The 21203-nt window shown below is 36.2% G+C and overlaps 1 protein-coding gene across 11 annotated transcripts; it reads right to left on the bottom strand.

The window, feature by feature from the left end:
• Window positions 1-836: 836 nt before the first annotated feature.
• Window positions 837-14411, bottom strand: LOC126728175 (uncharacterized). 11 transcript variants are annotated; one of them, XR_007656407.1, is made up of 12 exons: window positions 14258-14411; window positions 14093-14155; window positions 13265-13521; window positions 12961-13176; window positions 9212-12856; window positions 8819-9003; window positions 8610-8700; window positions 8427-8474; window positions 8136-8216; window positions 6245-6339; window positions 1496-3806; window positions 837-1190 (listed from the first exon to the last, which is right to left on the bottom strand). XR_007656407.1 is itself a non-coding variant. In XM_050434046.1 (8 exons), exons 3-7 carry the CDS (start codon window positions 13469-13471, stop codon window positions 8619-8621), a joined length of 4335 nt encoding a protein of 1444 aa, XP_050290003.1. In that variant the 5' UTR covers window positions 13472-13521; window positions 14093-14155; window positions 14258-14411; the 3' UTR covers window positions 8251-8474; window positions 8610-8618. The 11 variants fall into 11 exon arrangements, 1 of the variants encoding a protein (XP_050290003.1); XR_007656406.1 differs by having other exon boundaries at window positions 837-1710; window positions 3706-3806; XR_007656410.1 differs by having other exon boundaries at window positions 3706-3806.
• Window positions 14412-21203: the final 6792 nt, after the last annotated feature.

Below are 21203 nucleotides of genomic sequence, written 5' to 3'. Positions count from 1 at the left end.
TATTTAAACACCCTAAGTTGATAATTAAGACTCAATCACTTCTACCAAACACGTTTTTTTTTTTTTTTGCCCCGCTATTTTCGGTATTTAAACAATAAATACTATTGTTTGGAATCTCTTACCAAATAAGCCCTTAAACATCCTAGATTGAGAATGGTAGCTCACGCTCTCTTAATAAAACATCTTTATCGAACACACTTCATTAATTCAATTCAATAGAAAATTTTAACTTTATAAAAATTCAACTGTATTATACGTTTGTCATTCAAATTCAATATTTTCCTTGAAGAGTTAAGTTTAGTGTAATATTTTTGTTGTTTTGACAAATATATTAGAGTCTCCTTTTTCTTTTTTCTTTTTCTTTTTTAATAAAAGGTTAAAAATGCATTATTAATAAATATAAAAAAGGGATTACAAAGTTACATCACAAACAACACCTTGCATAAATTGACTAGGCAAAGACGCCAACCGACCACATTCATGCACAATGCTTTTACCCTTATTATTTTAAACGTGACCTAAAGTCTATCATTTTCTTAATCATATCCTTCTATTTTTGCTAAGATTAACTATATCCAATTATTTGGTTTGTTTTTTTTTTTTTTTTTTTTTTAAATTGTTTTTAAAATCTGATGAAAGAACTTAGGGCATTCCAAAAAGAAGTGCACACCCAAAAGGAAGTATTGAGGATTAAGTACATGCTACTTTTTATTTTTTTTATTTTTTTGAGAAATAAGTACGTGCTAAATTAATTCTCCCTCCCAATCCACACTCAAACTTTCCACGTTATATTTAGCAAAATAAATTAATTAAGCAAATAAATAATCCATGTCATAGCTCGCTACAACAAACCCATAGAATAAAAGCAATTTAAACATTAGGATTGTCTTGGTAAAATAGATAACACGGTTCCTGCATTTTTCCCAATCAAGGGGTGTTGAGTAAAATTGCAAAATATATAATTTATAAGCGTAAAACTATAGTGTAAGCCAACACGATACACCACCACAACATAGGCAACTACTAGGCATATGCATAAGAAGTTTCCCACCAAAGCCAAGCTTTATACATAAGCATACGTACTTACGTAGTGTGGAAGTTACAAGTAACATCTTCGCAATGCATACAAGGGAGTACTGACATTAGCCAACGCAGGACCTCGTCCCTAGCACTCACTGATAGCCACACACCTTCAAAATAAGTTAGCACCAAATAACAAACTAAACATTCTACATAGGGGTGAGAGGCATTTTTTTAATATAACCAATCAAAAATTTATTTTTTAAAAAATTCTTGTTTTAAATAGAATACCTTGCACACTTAGGGAAATGACAATTGTAGGTCTCTTTCTTTTTATGTTGTACAAAGATTTTAGGTTTGTGAGCGTTCTCAAGCTGCCTCTAGATTGTATTTTTAGTTTTCCTATATCTATTTTCTCATGTTGCATTTTTTTTTTTTTTTCACTCACAATAAGTGATTGGAAAGGGATTCAAACCTAGATTCTCCCCCACAGGGACACTAGTGAGTAGACAGTGCCACAAGATGCTACAGAATGACGACTCTCTTTTGATGCTCCTTGAAGGTAAGAGAACAAGATTTTTATTTGGACCCTAGATGTTTGGAAGCGCCAAAAGATGCTAGTTGGGCTACGAAAACTCTTGGCCCGGCCACCATTATAAGAGGATAAGAATTGAGTGAAGCATTATGAAGCTGCCCAAATTTGAAATTGAAATACAATATTTCAGAGGCTGATATTGCTGGAAAACTATTAAAATTACTTGAACAATTAATAGCAACATCACATCCTCATTGACAAAGCTTCTGACCAAATTGGATGTCAATAGCACCCTCACCAAACTGGTGCAATGACTCACTTTTATTATTATTATTTTTTAATTTAGAATCCTTATCATAAAATATCAATTAAAATCTGTCACCAAAAGCCATAATATGAAATTTATTAAAATACCAATTTAGTCATCCAACTAGAAGGCAAATTTCAATTTGGTCCCTTGACTATTATTTGAGTCCACTTTGTCCCTCAAATTTCAAATTCAGGTCAACTTCATCCTTAAGTCTCCTCTCCCTTTAAATTCTTAAAAGGATTATCTAAACTGATAAGACATTGACTCTTCATAACCACTTTTATCAACATTAGTGTCAGATAATCTCGTAAAATACTTAAAAGAGAGGAGAAGAAACTCAAAAGATAAAATTAACTTGGTTTTGAATGTTGAGGAATAAAATTGACACAATTAATTGTTAAGGCCCACAAATTGAACTTTGTCTAATAGTTGAAAAACCAAATTAGTAATTTTACCTATAAAATTTTATGCAACCTGATTTCTTAGGCTAAATTTTTGTTGAATTGCACTTTTATACTCATGTTACTAACTTACGGTTTTGGCCAGTAACAACAGTTTTAGAGGCTAGCAAATCCAACCTCTAATACTTAGCTAAAACGCATCTGATGTATTTTCCAACCATAAGAGAGCTACTTTAGAGGCTTTCACTTGTACTTTCATTGCTTTCTTTTAATAGTTTTTGGAGGTAATGAATGTCCAAAAGCAAGAAGAGCATGAAAGACAAATTTCCTCCTGATATCCACCCAGTTGAAAATTTGAAAAGATCGTTGGATCTTAACAATTTTCAATTCCTTAATAGTGAACAACAAGCAATCCATAATTAAAAAGCTTCTTCTCGGTAATAGGAAATCAAAAGAGTGGAGCATTAACTTGTTTGAGAAAGAAATTTCACTATTCTTATCAAAAGGGATTTCATTCAACCCTAAAGCAAAAATTGACCATAATTCTAGTATTTCCTAACCAGCCTAAGCATTTAGGGTCATCATATAGATTTAAGCTATTAAGGCAAAACATCCAATATAATAGGTAATCAATTAACAACATTCTGGCCAAGCAAGAAAAACTACCAAGTATTTCTAACATCTAAACAACAGCAAAACCTTAATTAAAAAAAAAAAAAAAAAAAAACTGAGCACTCTGAATTCCAAAAAAGTCAATTACCAAGATAATTTAACACAAAAAATATTGAGAAAACATCAAATTCAATACAATTAAATGAAGCCCTTTCAAATCTACCATCAAACAAATTGATAGCCAGTACAGTCCAATCCAGTTAATTGTTCCTACTATCAATGTTCTCTACAATGTTGTTTTTACCATCAAGGCATTCTCTATCTAGAATAACTATCCACAGGTGACTGGTCACTAAGAACTATGTCATCTATGTGGTAGATAGTGCATGTGCTAAAGCTCATATTGATACCTTAACCTAGGCCTTCTCCCCTAGACATTTCTAGTAATGTCATGACATTTATAGAAATAATTTGTGCACAGCCACCTGTGCAAGACAAGTATAGGTTGAGCTTTTGTTGTTTATTAACACCTTAACTATTGATTTTGAAGAGGCCAGGGAAAATTATACTATTTGATAATATATAAAAATTTTATAAAAAAAAAAAAAAAAAAAAAAAAAAAACCATGATTAGTGCTCTGTTATCATAAATAATAAATATGAGACAAAAGAAAGAAGTATTTAGTTCCTAGTCAATTTCAAATCTAAGACCACCTGTATGTATACAACTAGCAGTATCACACAAAATGTTCAGGCAATCTTAAAAGGCAGAAAAAAAAAAAAAAGCAAGAAGACAGAAAAGTTAATATTTAAGACAGAATTTCTTACCAAAAAAAAAAAGCCTTCAAAACCACAAACCTGGTAAAAACACGACCAAGCAGGGTTTGAATTCCATAATTGCATCCAACTTCGAAAAGGCCACTCCGTAACTTCAATAAAACCCCAAATTTCATGTGATAAAAAAAATATGACGAAAAAGTTTAGGAAGCATGAAAATTCTCAAAGGATCATAATTGTAATCAACCAATACAAATTAATTGATGGTGATACTATTGCGAATCAATGTATCCAATGGTTTTCGAAACGAGAACAAGTTTCAAGAGGGATCATGGAGTTGGATTTTCAAATATAAATTACAATAATCAGAATGTGATATTCGACATGACTAAGGTTTGACATGGCATATCAAGGACAAGTAGGAAACCTTAAGGAAGAGGAACAAACGCGGCTACAGAATTATCTGAGGATAAATATGAATGGTAATGATCATACTAAATATGCTTTCAACACCCAATGCAGGAGACTTGAAATATCAAGATCAAAACACAAGCAAATCTCATATACGAAGAAAGAAGACATAAAAAATGAAAAAGTTAAAAAAAGAAACCTACAACAAAAACTAATTAAAGTACCAGATAACAATGGCTAGGATAGGTATTAATAATATGGCTTTTACAAGTTTTCCTTGAGTTGATGATGTTATGTAAGGTCAGTTTAGCTTGTTAAAAGTTTACATTGCAGTTGCTCTAATAGACTACAAATGGATCGCCTTTGATTACTGGTTTTTAAAGAAAAATGATTTGCTACCCTTTTCTTAATGTTAGGACCAAACAGTAGGATTTCAGAATTCAGTGGATTACAAGGCCATTGGCCTTTTTTTTTTTTGATAAGTACGAGGCCATTGGCCTTTTGATGTTACCAACCCAAAAAAGAGAAGTAGAGGATGAAAGGCCTATACTATTTCTTTGATTTTCATTTTTTATAAATGAGTTTTGGCATAAAAGAAGAGGGAAGGGGAGATTCAGACTAGTAGCGTCCACTTCATTGGCTTTTTGATAAGTGAGATTTTAGTTTTTTATAAGAAAATTTTGGCCCCAAAAGGGGAAGGGGAGTTTTGAACTAGTGATGTCCGCAGCTATGATTTGAAGCTTACACCCCCACCCCTTCAAGAGTAGAAGTATCACTGACCCAAAAGGCCTATCCTATTTCTTTAATTTTAATACATATTTTGTTATGATAATTTGGTTTCAGCTCTACAGGAGAGTGAAAGAGAGATTCAAACTAGTGATGTCTGCTTCATGAGACCTAGTTCACAGCCAATTGTGCTACCCCTTGGGGTTTTTAGTTTTAGTTTTACTACATCTTGGATCTTTGATTCTAATTCTTGACTGACAACTTAATTGCTATATAGGATTGTATCTAAAATTACAATACTTCTTTCCTGTGCACTACATACTAGATAGAAGTGATATGAAAAAAATGGTTGGCACTTCATAAATACAAGCTATTTCACAAGTAGACAGAACCTATAAATCAATACACATACAAGTGACAAAGGGTTCCACCTCAAGTAGGACATCAATCTCAACCTTAAAAGTAGAGAAAGCAATGGGTCAAATTCAACGGCTATGTCAAAGGCCTAAAAGTGGCCTCGCAGATATATATTACAATGAAAATCCAATTCTGTTAACAAGAATACATTAATTGTAATTTAGCAGAAATCAATCTTCTGCAGACAACATTTTTTTTTATAAGTCAATCTTCTGCGAACAAACATTTTTTTTATTTATAAATCAATCTTCTGCAAACAAACATATTGCATAAAACACTAACACTGCACCAACAAATCATCTTTGACTGACAGATTGGCAGTTCAAATAGTCACAAAAAGGGGACAAGTGTATCTCAATACTGTAAGTTCTCTCTTCTTCTTTTCTATGAAGAACTGTAAGTTTTCCATCCAAATATAAAGCAAAAAATTGCTGCTTCTTTTTTCACCCTATTGAGCACTTCATCTAACAAAAAATCAGCCTACTTGGTCAAAACAAAATGGTGAGTCAAAAACCTTCCTGCCTTCAAGTATATGCTAATCAAATTTTTTATCACGAATTATTTCAGAAGATGCTGAGTATTTCAACTTTAACCAATTGTCCAAAATTATCTTAAGTTAACCTCATACCCTCAGTTCCAAAAAGCATTCAAACTAAATCATAATTCATCAGCCAAAAGAAAGTTGTATTCTCGCATACAAGGGTAATATACAAGTCAGCCCTCAAAATCCTGTAATAAACCTTGATGTGGGAAATCCTATTTATCACACAAGAACAAAGTACGAAGCTTAAAAAATAAATGTGTTGTCCTTAAGGAGTATATAATGCCCACATGGAATGCTTTCATATTTCCTCTCAAGTATCCTACTGGTTAAAATTCAATCACACAACAAGTGAAATATAGAACTATTTAACAAAGAGTATCAGTGTGTCAACAAGGCAACAGAAAATCCCACAAGAAGTCACCAATTAAAAATCAATACTAAGAAGCAAACATTTGCCACTAACAAAAATCTGCAGATCTAACACATTCTTACCACATCCATATAAGGTCACCGAGTAAACCTTTCCACTGAACTTTCAGCCATTTTGTCGTCTGCTTCGCCGTAAAAAGACAGGTCGAATTGAAAATCTATTGTAAAAAAGAAATTTCACCAAAAATACAAAAATTAACTTCAAACATAGACCTTGAAGGCTTAACTGAATTCTGATAGTATTATGCATTAGGTCTCATATAAGAATAAAGATAATTAGCAATGAGACTAAAATCGTACTAATGAAACTAAACTATTGAAGAACGCTGTTTCACTTGACCTAAAGTTAAATCAGATTTGTTCACCAAGCCACCAGCTAAAGAAAATTGGAAGTTATAATAGACTGACAAATAAAAATATAATCCCTAAATAAAGACATTTACTGCCTCAGGTGTTAAAATCTTGATGTGTAAGACATCCATTGTATGAAGAATAATTTTCATTTCATAGCCAGTTCAAACCCCGTTATCATTATTATCATCTTTCTTTCTTTTATTGTTAGATAAGTCCAGCAGTTCAAACCTTCATATAGCTTGTAATCTTAATGATTAAGACAACCGCCACTTAAAAGAAACAGCAATACTGTTTTTTCATGGTTTTATATATTGCCTAAAACCATGTTTATTACATAAAAATTTTCTCTAAGTAACCCACCACATGTGTTGCTAGCCCCATAAACAAGTAAACACACTGAAGCTCTACCTAGAATAATCAAGCAATAAGTATGATCACCAAACTGTCCTCCACTTCTGCTTCTTCCCCTAGGTCTTTCTCTATTTTCTATTATTACATATTCCAGACTATAATCTCATTCAATCATTCATATCTGATTATATAAGATTCAGTTAAGTTATAATGCTAGTAACAAGACAGGGAATACGATCATTAGGCTCCCTAAGTTCAAATATTTTCAGAGAGTGCATGCATCTCCTAGCAAAAATCATATTTCCACCGCAATAAAAATGCTATGATAATAGGTCATAACTCATAATCTTAGTAAAGTGTTGCTGATAACTAATCTCAATAATGTGTTGCAATTTGTTCAATCCTTGCTACTGAATTACTAGGAATCAAAAATAAATTTAATAAAATTTTGATATATATACAGGTGGTTCTGCTTTTAAATGAAAAGAAAAGGAGCTGAACAAGGCAGCAATTAGATGCCACAGCTAGATATCAAGTAATGGTATCTAGCAATAATAATAAGTTAAAACGTAGTACAAATTGCATAGTTATTCGCATTTGAGTATTATGATCATGATACCGACAATGTCAATGGGTAAACCATGTCTTGTAAGTTGTATAGTTGGAAGTCCCTTAAACGATAAAAAAGAACCTCAGAATTAGATAATGACTATAAAGCCATCATTGCCAAACAATTTTGAAAGAAAGAAAAAGGAGGGAAAGTCTGTAACAAACTTCAGGATTCTTTCCTCCACTCAATAATTCTTCTCTTCCCTTTTTCCAAATGGTTAAAATGTATAAAAAACAAATACAATCTAATTCATAATTCCAGTACTAACTGCATCAAGAGAGTTTTGCTAAGCAAATAATCTCATGAGATTCCACCTTTCCACCCTTAAACTTAGAATTTGAAGATTTAGAAGGTATTCTACAGAACACATGTGAGAGAAGAAGAGAGTTGGTTGGCCAATGACAAGATTACATGGTTAAACAATTTCAAAAGGAAAAAGATGGAAAGCCAACATAATAATAGCAAGGTGTTTATTCCGAATGTCATAAAGAGACAGTAAGAGGAACAAAATGATGGAAATTATTCCAACAAAAGATGTATATCTTCCTCAAAAAGTAAGAGTTCTGCACATATGGATTCCCATCTTCAAAATAGAAGATGGTCCTAATCACTCAGATAGAAGTTGAAGAGTCTATAAACCTGAAAGTTTTGACACCAGAAGCAAATCACCAGCAAAACCAAGCAACCATATCAGACAAGTTTAATTCTAGTGATGAAACCCTGTAAAAGCACCAAGATAAATTCAGGTACAGGATTGGGGTTGAAAGAATACATTAAAAAGTGCTACAAACAAAAATTCCATCTCAAGCATTACAGGTAACATCACATGCACAATGGAATGACAGCAACTAGATAATGCTAGTTTTGACAAAACAAAACTATCCTAGAGCTAAAATAAAGATTTCAGAGTCAAAAACCAACAAACTTAACTGCCACTGCACTTCAGTTCCAAACCATCTCCATTAACAGGGAAGCAACCTGAAATGACAAAACTAACATAAACCTTCCTAAAAGTAGAAAAGAGGCATGAAGGGTCAATAGCCTATATCACTAAATGCAACAAGACCAAAGAAAATTGAACCCAAAGTCGGCATTGATCATATTTCTACACACCATAATCACTTAATGATTATTCCCACGGCCCTCAAAACTTGTATTCCTTGACTTGCTTGCATCTTCAAGCGAGGAGTTGTCACCAGATGTTCTAAAAAAATAAAGTACAAACAAAAGATGATAGAGAATTAGACTTTTATAGCTTAATTAATAAAAGTTTCAAATAACTAAGCACAGAAGCATTTATAAAAATAACCAGGATGACTTACTGTTTCTGTTTCTTTGCATTTTGCTTGATGCTCCGTACCATATCCATTGCCATCTTCTGGTGCTCCCTTGTTTGTGAGTGCAGTTCCAAGCCTTCAACTGTTTCACAATCAACTTTACAGATTCGGCACCATCCCATGCTAGCTGCCTTCCTCTTCCTCAAGTTACCAAAAGACTCCATTTCTCCCTGAAGATATCAATAGGCACAAAACATCAAAAATTGAAAGTCTCCTCAACAAATAACCTACGTACACGAACCTATAAAATGCACCCACATCACAGGAGAAACTTCATATATGTTAGGACAAACTTAAAGCTTGAGTAAGCCTTACATAGTCAACTAAATAGGCTCAAGAAAATGTGAGAACAGTGGCTGCAGAAAACTTTTACTTAACTGTATCAATTCCAGCATCATTCGGAAATCCCTGACGAGGAAAACTGCTCCTAAATCCAGACTCACCAAATCGTGGATGACCTGGCCTGTTGCCTGCACCAAATGGTTCGAAGTTCCCCAGCCCAGCCAGTTCTCCCATCCGTGGATGACCAGGATAATCACCAAAACCAATTGGCTCTCCCAGCCGCAAATGACTGGGCATGTTCTGTGGACCCATATGTTCGCCTCTCCGTAAATGGCCATCTAAACCAATCAATTCACCACTCCTTAAATGCTCACTCATTCGCAACTTACCAGGACCCTCAAACTCACCTCTGTGCAAATGACTGGGCAACATAGGAAACCTGCTTTCATGGAAGGACTTGCCAATTGGATCACCAAATCGACGTGACTCGCTGCCATCAAAATCATCTGGACCTAACTGGCCAGGAAGGCCTCCAAAACCATGTGAGGAGATGCCTGGGTACTCTCTAACTGGACTTCTAGGAGCAAGACCATCCATGTGACGCCGACCATAACCAGTAACTGGTCCAAGAAAATCTGGATGAATAGTAGAGGAATCAGGTAAACCAACTGGTCTCTCTCCTCTATCAAAGGGAGGCAAGAATCTTGAACGGGCACCACCTGCCCCAGGATCCAATTTCAAACCAGTATCATAATTTAGCCCATGGGGTCCCATATCATGGGGCCTTGATGAATAACTCCCAAACTTTGGTAAAGGCTCGGCATCCAAACGAGAAGGCCTGGGGAATTGCTTGAGATCATCTTCAAACTCTCCTTTATCAGTTACATGTCGGCCTGCCGGAAAAGAATTGGAACGCTCATCTGGGAAAGGCTTAAACCTATCATCCCGCAACCCGTGTGTGAATGAGGACTCAAGGCCAGGGGGACCATTATTTCTCATCACACCGGAAGGCTGACCAACTGGACCCAGTCCCAAAGACCCGGGAAGATGTGGATCAGGTCGTCTACCATCCATGTAGCCAGGTCTATGATTTATAAACAATTCAGTTTCCATCGGATTACTAGGCCGCTGCTGGCCCATCAAACCTTCAGGGCCATGGGGTGGTGCTCTAGCCATTCCACCATGTGAATCAATTGCACCAGGAGGTAGTATACCAAATGGTGGTCCAACAGATTCACCTTGAGACATTCTGGAAGCTGCAGCATGGGTAGGGAGTGCATGCCCTTGACTATGAGGGCCTTGAGGAGCAACAGATTGTGATTCAAAGTTTTGATGGGGAAAACCATGATAACCTGTTCCCCTCCCAAAGGATGCTGCGGAGCCAGGACCTGAGATGCCACCAGGAGGAATTTCAAGACCTTGAGACTGCTTAAACACAGGTGGCTGGAAATGCTCAGGTGCATACCCTGGTCCCTGAGGCCTAAATTGAGTGGGAGGGTGCCCTGCTGTGTGTGGGTAATGTGGAAGTGCATGAGGGGTTGTTTGTAATAATGGAGCACCAGGCCTTTGTTGAAGAGTAGAAGGCCCAAAATGCCTTCCCTGATCAGCAATTGGACCTGGGTGAGAAGGCTGCATGAAGCCCCCAGGTTGCACCTGACCAGGTGGAGGAAAACCTCTGTATTCATCAACTCCAGGACCATGAGCAACAGATCCTTTTGGGATAACATTCTGAGCAGGACTACGGGAGACAGGAGCTGAAATTGTAGACAAAGTTTGTGAGCCTTCATCAGGCTGCTGAATTCCACTGGCATCCTTCTGCAACTTCCCACTGAGTTTTTCAACATGTTCAGATTCTTGCAATGGGGGTTTTTTCAGTAGATGATCATCCTGACTTTCTCTATCTTCCATAGCAGAATTTTCTACATCTTTCTTGATCTCAGTTACAAATTCACCTGATTTACTACCCTTTAAATGCTCCGAAGTACTTTCTGTAACCTCTTCCTTCACCATCCGCATAACAAGTTCTCCATTTTCAAAAGCATTTGATCCAGGTTCAGCATCACCATTATCCTTGGACTCAGTTTCAGATTTCACAGTTTTACCATCACCAGCATCAGCACCAAGACCAGCACCCAAATCATTTGAGTCCTTTTTAACAGCATTCTCAGAAGATGATTCAGCTTTTTGATCACCCACACTTGTTGGTCTTGAAGTCACCCCAGACTGTTGTTCAGTAGACACTTGTACTTGATTGCTGTTCCTGAATATATTAGTCTGATTTGCTGCTGGTTGGCTTGCACCGGGATGGATTGGCCTAGCCTGAACACCACCAGCATGTTGAGGATATGGGTGTGATTGTACTCCAAGATTTGGCAACACAGGCCTTCCAGCAACATTTTGAGATCCATGTGATAATGGTAAATTCTGCTGCACCTGAGGATAGGCAGTAGTATGTTGTGGATATGAATGGGGAGGGCCTGGGGGGCGTAACTGAGATTGGGTAGGCATCTGCTGCTGTACAAAAGGACCTTGCAGAACGAAAGGCTGCTGCTGCTGCTGCTGTACATATTGATGTGTCATGGGTTGTTGAACTTGCTGCATAGCAGGGCGCTGGAGTATTGGGTGTCCAGGTTGTTGAACTGGCTGCTGTTGTGCAAGAGGGATGTTTTGGCCTTGACCTGGTGATGGCAACAAACCCACCTGTTGCTGGTTTGGAAGTGTACCATGAGAATGGGTTGGACGCATAGTAGTATGTTGTTGAGGATATTGACTTGGCATTTGACCAGGATGTTGAGTCTGTGGCTGAAACCCACCTTGAGGGTGCATTTGCATTGGATGTTGTTGGGGAACTACTGGGTGCGCTTGCTGGTGAGGCTGAGGCTGAGGATATGATTGATGGCCGGTCACAGCATGGGCTGATGGAAGCTGCATCTGAGTCACATTAGGATTTAGGTGGGGATGAACAGGTGCTTGTAGCTGAGCTTGTGAATGAGGTTGAGCTTGAGAGGTAGGATGCTGATGGGCCTGTTGCTGGATTTGGATCTGTGGATGTTGCATTTGATGATGAGGCTGCTGATATTGAGGCATCGGGACATGTTGCTGTGGATGAGGTTGGGTCAGATGGGGCTGAGGCTGAGGATGTGGGTGGCTCGGGGCTGGTTGAGTCTGCGATTGAATTTGAGAATGTGGCTGTACCGCGGTTAGTGGTTGCTGTTGCAGGTTAACTTGTGCCTGGTTCTGAGGTTGAGCAACTGCTGGAGCTTGAACATGTAATTGAGACTGTCCATGAGGCTGAGATTGCAGTTGGGGTTGAGGCTGGATATGGGGCTGAGGTTGCATGTAAGCCTGAGGTTGATGTTGGACAGTAACATGTGATGTAGGAGCTTGCAATTGCTGTTGCTGGTATTGTGGAACTGTCGGCTGTTGATAAGGGTAGTACTGCTGATATTGCTGTTGATAAGGATCATATCCAGGATACTGCTGGTAGTATTGTTGATACTGTTGTTGTTGCTGATACCACTGTTCTGAAGTTGCCACAGCAGACTGAGCTAAAGCTTGTGCTTGAGAATTTGGGTTTGCTTGCTGATTAGGATCCTGTCCAGGTATAGTGGCTGCTGTTGTTTGAGATGTCTGGGCCTGAGGAGTTGTTCCTGCCTGAGCGGTAGTCTGAGTCTGATCAGCAGTAGCAGTTCCGCCAGTGGCTGATGTGTCCTGAGCACCCTCTGCTTGAGGCTGCACACCCTGTCATCAGACAACAATAATGAGAATCAATCTACCAAAACAATGCAGCAGAACATATTTTCATTTGTGAAAAGAGAAATGAAAGAAAATTTTTTGGCACTCACAGGACAATTTTGTGCATGTTCCTGTACTTGGCGATGCACAATCTGGATCCCACACCTATTGCATACAACAGGAGAATTGCCAAATGCACATCCAGTACAATGAGATGTGCATTCAGATAAAGGCCCCTGCCATGTGCATCCACTCCTATGATAGAGACAATGCACTGCTATTTTGCCAATGGTTTCAGCAAGCACTTTATTTGATTCAATAAGCGGCTGCAATGAGCAGTCATCATAAAAAACTATAGGTAGAAAAGACATATAATAGGATTATAAATTAGACCATGATAGTGTGAGAAAGAACCTTGGAATCAGCTTCGGTCACCAAGTAGCCATCATAGGGGCAAGCCCGAGTAGTACCCACTACGTATGTCAAACAGGGCTTGCAGTATAAATGAGTGCATTGTGACTGTAATGCTTCATTTGGATAAACAAGTAGACGACAGACGGGACAGAAGTATTCTCCAGCTAAAGTTTGAATGTTCAATATGCACTCATTATCAAATCCCATGCTGACCTATAAGCCGAGCTTCAACTACCACAGCGCATCAAAGCTTTCACCTGTACACAGGTTTTACACAAAAGAAATGAACTAGTGCCCGCTACATACTTCCAAGAGTCTAAAGTACAAAATATATCATTGTTGAGTCAAATTCCAATTTTCGGAGAATTCAACGATTATCCTAAATAAAAACAGAACCATAATGTCGTATTCCACGGTATGCTTATGTTATTAAAAACCAAGAGTGTGTTCCACATACAAACATCACACAAAACTTCATAAACACCCGAAAAAAGGAATCGAATGTTTATGCCCAAGTATCAAGTCAACACAAAACATTATCAGACAGACATTGAAGAAAAGAGCAACAAAAACCAATCACAAAAACATCTTTTTTAACTGTGCAATGCGAATAAATAGACAGCAAAAACCGAAAACGACCGAAATAAATCATGGATAACGCATAGAAGATAAAACCCTAATCATCTATTTGATTGCCAAAAAGGTCCAGTAACTGTAAGTCCCAAAATTTTCTTTCAATCTTTTTCTTTTCTTTTCCCTTGATTTCTCAGCAACCAAACGATATAAAGAAATAGATACAATGCTAGACTGTATATATAAATTTCATACCTGAAATAATCTGAAACGGAGAAAAAATTCGATTCGATACCTTAAACCCTAACCCTGCTATACCTGTAGATGAAAAAGAAAAAGAAAAAGAAAAATTTAGGGTTTTAAAGATCGAATTAATTTCTATATATTAAGAACGATAGGTAAGTGATAGAGATGTATGACCGATGAATAGGATATCTAAGATTGCTAAGGTTCGTAGAGATTGTTGGGAGGTTGTGTTTTTAAAGCACAACTGAGAGAGAGACACACACAACACACAGAGACAAGAGACAAAGTGTTGAGATTGTGACGAAGTGTTGAGACACACAACTGTGCTTATATTCATTTCTTGCTAGCGTGAGATAACGGCGTTACAAGACAACTGAGTACTAACTACGGACGTTATTTTTAGATTCTTTTTCTTTTTCTTTTTCCATATTTTTCAATGGGAGTTTTTTTTTTTTTTTTAAATAAATTTACCTACTAAATGTTTTTAGTTCATGGACATTCATGTAAATACTATTGATTATTATGAAAAAGATTGGGGTTGAGGAGTGGGTAATCATGCAATGATTTGTATTTAATATGATAGTAGGTATCCTATGCCAACTCCACACAAAGTTGTTTTCTCATGTAGGATACTTTCAAACACAATGTTAGTATGTAAGTCAAGTGATGATAATTTTAACCATTGATTGGGATTTAGGGGGAGGCCTCATTGACCTAGGCTTTTTTTTTTTTTTTTAAACCTCATGTGGTTGTAATTATCAAGGGCGTTCCCTTGTGTATTTTGTGATTATGGCATTTTAATTTGGCATAGTACCAAAACGAGATAATACTCATTTAATAATGTATATTTTATAATATGATCCTAGTTTCATGATGATTCTCATGGTCGATTGTCCAATATGGATGAAAATTGACAACTTTGGAAAATATTTTGGAATATGAAGATTGCCAAACAAGTTTATGTATTCATGTGAAATATGTGGCAAGACATTCTTCCTACAAAATGTAAATTGTTTTAACAAAAATATTTTATCAAGATTTTCTTATAAATGCAACAAGAGATAGTTGTTGACTATTACCATGTATGTTGTGCTTGCACCTATGCCTCAAAGAATTGGCATGCTAGTTTTCTACAATAAGTTGTTATTTTTCTCCAAAAAATGGGAAAAAAGTGGTTGCTATGTGTTTAGGAGTGGAGCTTACATATTCTACACGTATACTACAAATGAAACAGAGGAGACATTGTGCACAATTGCTTGGGGAAGTGTATAGAAGTGGATGGAAATTGTATGTGAATAGACTTAATTTGAGGTAGTCAATAGTCACCATTTATAGATAAATATTAAGATATAAAAGGAAATGAGCTAAGTAAGGAGTCAGTTTATTCTTCAAGAAACATCAAATGGCTACAAGCACCATTTATTTATAAAACTTAGGGTCCGTTTGGTTGAAGGAGTAGAAAAGTGAGAGGAAGAAAAATTGTAGGAGGATGGAAAAGTGGGAGGATAGAAAATATTTGGTTTTCCCTCTTGCGTATTTGGTTGGAGGGGTGGAAAAATAGGGGAGTGGAAAACTCTTTTGTTTGGTTGGAGAGAAAAAGGAAAGGTTGGAAAATGTAATTTATATAAATTGACTATTATAACCTTGTTACATAATATGTAAGAAATATATTTATTTGTACTCATTAAATAATATAAAATTTACAACATCATACATATAAATTTTTATTATTTTTTTTATTATTATAATGTAAAAATTACAATAGTGTACATATAAATTTAATTGGGCAAAAGATTTTGTATCAACTTGATCAAGTCACGTTGAAAAAAAAAAAAAAAAAGTGGAGAACCTGGACGTTGGTGTGCTGTGGAGGTAAGGATGAGAAGAGGCAGAAGTGATAAGGATGAGGAGAGAAAGTCATCAGGTCATGAATGAGGGGTAGGTGAGGGCATCTATGTAAAAGTGCTCTCACAACACTTTTCTCTCCACATTTTCCTCCCGATTTGGGAGGATTAAAAAAGTGGGCCCAGGGGAGAAAACTTTCTCCCCTATTTTCTGTCTCTCTTATTTTCCTTCCCCAACCAAACAGTGGAAAACAGCATTTTTCACCCTATTTTCCCCTCCCTGTTTTCACCCCAACCAAACACACCCTTAAGCTCTCTTCCTATAGGCCACACATGGCTCAACCCTATTGGCTTAGTGATTAAGCACGTACTCTCACCAATTAATCTATGTGGTCAATGTGTCACGTGTGCCAAGAGTTCTAACTAATTCTATCAAAATCCCAACATGGGTAACTAACTACTAATTGAAGGGATGAAACTACAATAATTATTAGGATATTAAGGGGGTGTTTGGTACATCTTTTCAAACAACAATTTTTAGTTTTTAAACAACATTACACGTATTTCCACACACTTTTTCACCCACGCGTATTTTCACACATGTTTTCAAATAATAATTTTCAGTTTTTAAATGCATGTACCAAATACCCCCTAAGATATTACAGCAAATTAAGATTCGTAACAGTTGTGGGTTGTCATAATGCCATACTAGGTATGGGAATATTATCTTATACATTGCTTTGCCCAAAAGGCAATGGACTATGCTTTAGAATTTATTAATGTGCATTACTATATAAACCCTCCTTCTAATCTCAACGCACATCAATTACGTTTGTTGGAGAGTGAATTTTGGTGGTGCTTCATTTAATGGAAATTAATCTAATGGTTTTAGACTATTGGTATGATTTTTGTGGTTGAGTTATTGCTATTTTAAGTGAAAAAAATCCATACGAGTGGAGAAAGTATCTCCTATAACAGTTTTTCCAAGCCATTCACCCACACAACAACCTAATTAGCAAATAACAAGTGAGAAATTTGTGCGCCAACTTATGAAAATTTTGTATAAAATTGAATCACGTGGTATTCATTCATTGGGTTTTGCATAAGTGACTTTGTATATATTTTCTTGTATGGATGGTGATAGAGACTTGGTGAAGGAAATGACAACTAAAAGTCTAGTAACTTTTGATATTGAACATGACCTTTCTATTAAACTAGCTTATAACCTCATGCATATGTATGGATACACTTAAAAATATATAATAAAATGCATAATATAATTCTTATATATATAATTTAAATACTATTGATAGTCATTTTTATATTTTGTTAACTCTTTAAAAAAAATTGAAAGGATATGATTAGGTATAAAATGTAAATTGTCCATGTTTTATTATTATTATTATTTTGAATTTTTTTTTTTTTTTTTTTTACGATTCATTTATTCTAGACTTTTTGGAAATGTACTTGTAGGGGCAGGGTTTGGATCCTAAGCCCAAAAGGTGGAAGGATTCAAGCCCAAAGAGCCCAACACAATGAATTTGTAGAGAGTGGGCTTAAAGACTAGGTTTCAATGGATCGAACAACGTGCATAGTGGATTAAAAATAGTAAGAAAGTAAAGAAAAACAAACTCTGTGCAAAGAAAACCTTTCTCGGCAAAATCCAAGGAGAGTGGTCCTAAGTATATTTATTTTAAACTTGGATATAATTTCAGTTTTTGTTGCTACAGTGTTTTCTCTACAAATTTCCTAATCCCCATCCCTAGAGGATCCCTCACATTATATATTATCTTTTGGCTGATCCTGACCCTCCATTTGTTGATTATGCAGGCCACTACTCGAATGCTTGTCCTATCAAACGCCTTCCCCAGTCTTCTGTGAGTTGTGGCAACCAAGACAGAATTGTTTAGGAGTCTTCTCCACATAAATGCGGCCAGGGAGTTTGGTGAGGTGTAATAAATGTGGTGGCAGCTTCCATCCCTCCAATCACGTTAGCGCTAACCCCTTTTCTGAAGCTCTTCCTCCCCAGTATGGCCCCCCTCTAATTTTACCATCCGTGTGCATGGACTCCTCGATGTAGTAATGGCCTCCTCGGCGTTGTAATGGCCTCCTCGGCTATGGGTATGACACATGGCACTATTACCTTATATAAATTTCTGAACCCCAGAGTACTAAATAACTCATTATGATGAATATTTATGATATAGTTCCATATTTGATTTAAATTAAGAAATAAAACTCTTTAAAAAATACATAATTTTAGACACATGACGCAAAATTGGAACTCTAATTTATAATTTTAATTTGAGTTTTTCTCAACTTCACCTATTATTATACATACATACATATATATATATATATATATATATGTGTGTGTGTGTGTGTGTGTGTGTGTGTGGAGTGTGATCCTTCGTCTTAACTCTAAGTGCTTCAATTCTCATAATCTTGCTTATATCCTCTATAGACCACATTTTGAACAACATTCGAAGTAAGGCATAGTCATTCCACCGGATTTTGTTTGTAAATATTATATACAAACAAAAATATTGTTAGTCATTTTATACAAAAATAATACATGTGTATATTGTATATGAATTTTTTTTTTTTTTTTGTGTGGAGTATAATGTTCATTTATTTCAACTTTCTTATCCTTTGTGTACATTTTTTTTAAAGTATCACTTGTGTCCATGCATATCTGTAAGGACTCAATTTGTAGCGACCCCAAATTGGAGTATTGGGTTCGAACTTTAAAGACCTAAACAATAAAATTTGTAGAGAGTGAGCTAAAAGGCTAGGCCTTGGTTATCAGATAGTAGTTAGTCATGGTGTTCATGATGATTGCACAGAGGTGAGCTGAGCTTGTCAAAGAAGACTTTCTCTCTGGCACAGCCTGAGTGGCTCCGGTCATTGGACCTCGTCCGAGGAGCTTAATGTTCTTATTATTCCTTTTACACTTGGTTACAATGGTCCAAGAGACGATACATAATGCTCTTGTTTCCCCCCCCCCCCTCTCTCCCGTGGATGAATTCTTACATTATATAGCCCTCTCAGTTGATCCTGATCTTCCATCTGTTGATCAGGTAGGTAACTACTCGAGTGCTTGTCCCATCAGCCGCCTTCCCCCACTTTCTGTTAGTTGCAATAATCGAAGCCACACTGTTCAGGGGTCTTTTCCTATGAATGTGGCTAGGACGTTTGTTGGCGCATTCAATGCGAGGGTGACAGCTTTTCCTTGAACCGCTCCCACACTGTACCCCCGTGCGAGTTCTATTGTACTCGTCTTTTCTTCTGGGAGCGCTTTGGGGGCTGCCTTCGATGGCATGTCGTTCTTCCCTTCTAGGTTTTGAGATGCCGAGGACAGGATCGTCCTCTGCTACATTTCTAGGCCATTTGGACTTTCGTTGCACGTCCTCGGCAACGTCTCTCTTCGGCGAGGGCCTTAGGCCCTAATGTATAGTGGGCCAGGGTCATAAATTCTCTGGCCCCACAATATCATTTTGAAATCCTTGAAAACTTTTGCGGAAGCAATATAAAACAAAAATTTTATTTTCATTTAAAGATCGTTGTACCACACAACCATGAATTCTAAATAAAATAAAATTGCGTACCTCTCTTAGCAACCCAAGCGTGTTGCCTCCCTAGGTATTCACGTCTCTCTCTCTATTTCTTTTGAGTTTTCAGAAGACTGCAGTATCACACAATAGTTTTGATGACCAACCACTAAATATGATATTATAAAATCTAATTTTATTTAAGACTTCTAAAACCCTAGAGAGAGATTGGATGTGGGATCCTTAGGGATCCTAATATTCAGCCGTAGGATTTATCAATAACTTTTTGAACGTTATTGACTTATCTTGAAACTCTTTCAAAATTATTTCTTAATTTTCTCAACCATATGAAGAAAATATCTGAACTTCTACAGATTGCAATAATGTCCATCAACACATTGCAATTGACCCCTAAAGATTAGAGAATTACAAATGAGGTCCCATTTCATACAATTTTATATCTATGTCCTTCCATCATATTATATTCGCACAAGTAACTAAGACTGGATAAATATCACTGTCATGTCCCTAGCTTATATGACCATTAATTTCTTGATTTCATAATTTCTATTGGACTCCAAAATATCTTTAAAAAACTCTTTAAATATATATATATATATACAATATTATATATATGAAAAACATTTTTGAAAAAATGTCACCGGTCGGTTTTGTTTTAAGTCCAACTTCAATATGAAAATCAACTGAATATACTATCTTCTTTAGAGACTGGTGGATTCATTGTTGAGCATTTATATATTTTACTCATTACACACATAACCCAACGTGTTTGTATATAGCCTTTAAAATTGGCATCACCAGTTGACATTGTCAAAGTTATGTGCATAATAAATAAATAAATATACACAAACCCTTCATGTTTGAAGACAATAGAAAAATTGTGATAGAACAACCTTTTAATTAACAATGATCACTCCATAAGGTGTCCTTGATCGGATCCAATTCAGTGTATGTACTTGTTACATTACACCCACTTGTTTGCTTAAAGTCACTACTTCAATGATGGAGTAAATCATTCTATCATATAGCAGCACAACAAGTGTAGGCTGCAGTGGTAATATTCAATTAATATCCACAGTCTAGAACAATTTAATAATTTATGAAAAATCATTACTCCTTATCTTTGGTTCTTTAATTAACCATTTACATGATTTTTCCCACAGAGGTGACATCACATGCAACATTTAAACAATGAAATATACCTATAAAAATTATAAATGTGAAAATAAAATTTTATCATCAAATAAAAATGCATAGTATTGTTTTTGAGGGCACATAATTCTAACAATCTCCCACTTGCACTCAAAACCAATCATACATGTATTTAATATCCATTGCTTCCAAATGTTTCTCAAACACCTTTTGAGACAATGCCTTTGTGAGTGGATCTGCAACATTATTGGCAGAGGCAATCTTTGTTATTGCTACATCACCTCTTTGTATAATATCACGTATCAAGTGATATTTACGTGCAATATATTTTGTCCTTTGATGAGCCCTTGGTTCTACTGCATTTGCAACAGCCCCACTATTGTCATAATAGATAGTAATGGGTGACTCAATAGAAGAAATAACTTCAAGTTCTTGAATGAACTGGCGAATCCACACAGTTTCCTTTGCAACTTCACATGCAGCTATATACTCTACTTCTGTAGTAGAGTCTGTAGTAGTATCTTGCTTGCAACTTCTCCAACTTATTGCTCC

Source organism: Quercus robur, chromosome 1 (genome assembly GCF_932294415.1).
Source record: "Quercus robur chromosome 1, dhQueRobu3.1, whole genome shotgun sequence".
Lineage (NCBI taxonomy): Eukaryota > Viridiplantae > Streptophyta > Magnoliopsida > Fagales > Fagaceae > Quercus > Quercus robur.
Note: the sequence above shows the minus strand (reverse complement) of the source record. Positions and strands in the feature narration are given on the sequence as shown.

Excerpts from the sequence above, each read along its gene's own strand:
- LOC126728175 (XM_050434046.1), bottom strand. The coding sequence starts at position 13,471 with ATGGGATTTGATAATGAGTGCATATTGAACATTCAAACTTTAGCTGGA. Across the intron at positions 12,857-12,960 it reads AACATGCACAAAATTGTCCT|GGTGTGCAGCCTCAAGCAGA; the intron begins GTGAGTGCCAAA and ends GTCTGATGACAG. Across the intron at positions 8,701-8,818 it reads AATGCAAAGAAACAGAAACA|AACATCTGGTGACAACTCCT; the intron begins GTAAGTCATCCT and ends TTATTTTTTTAG.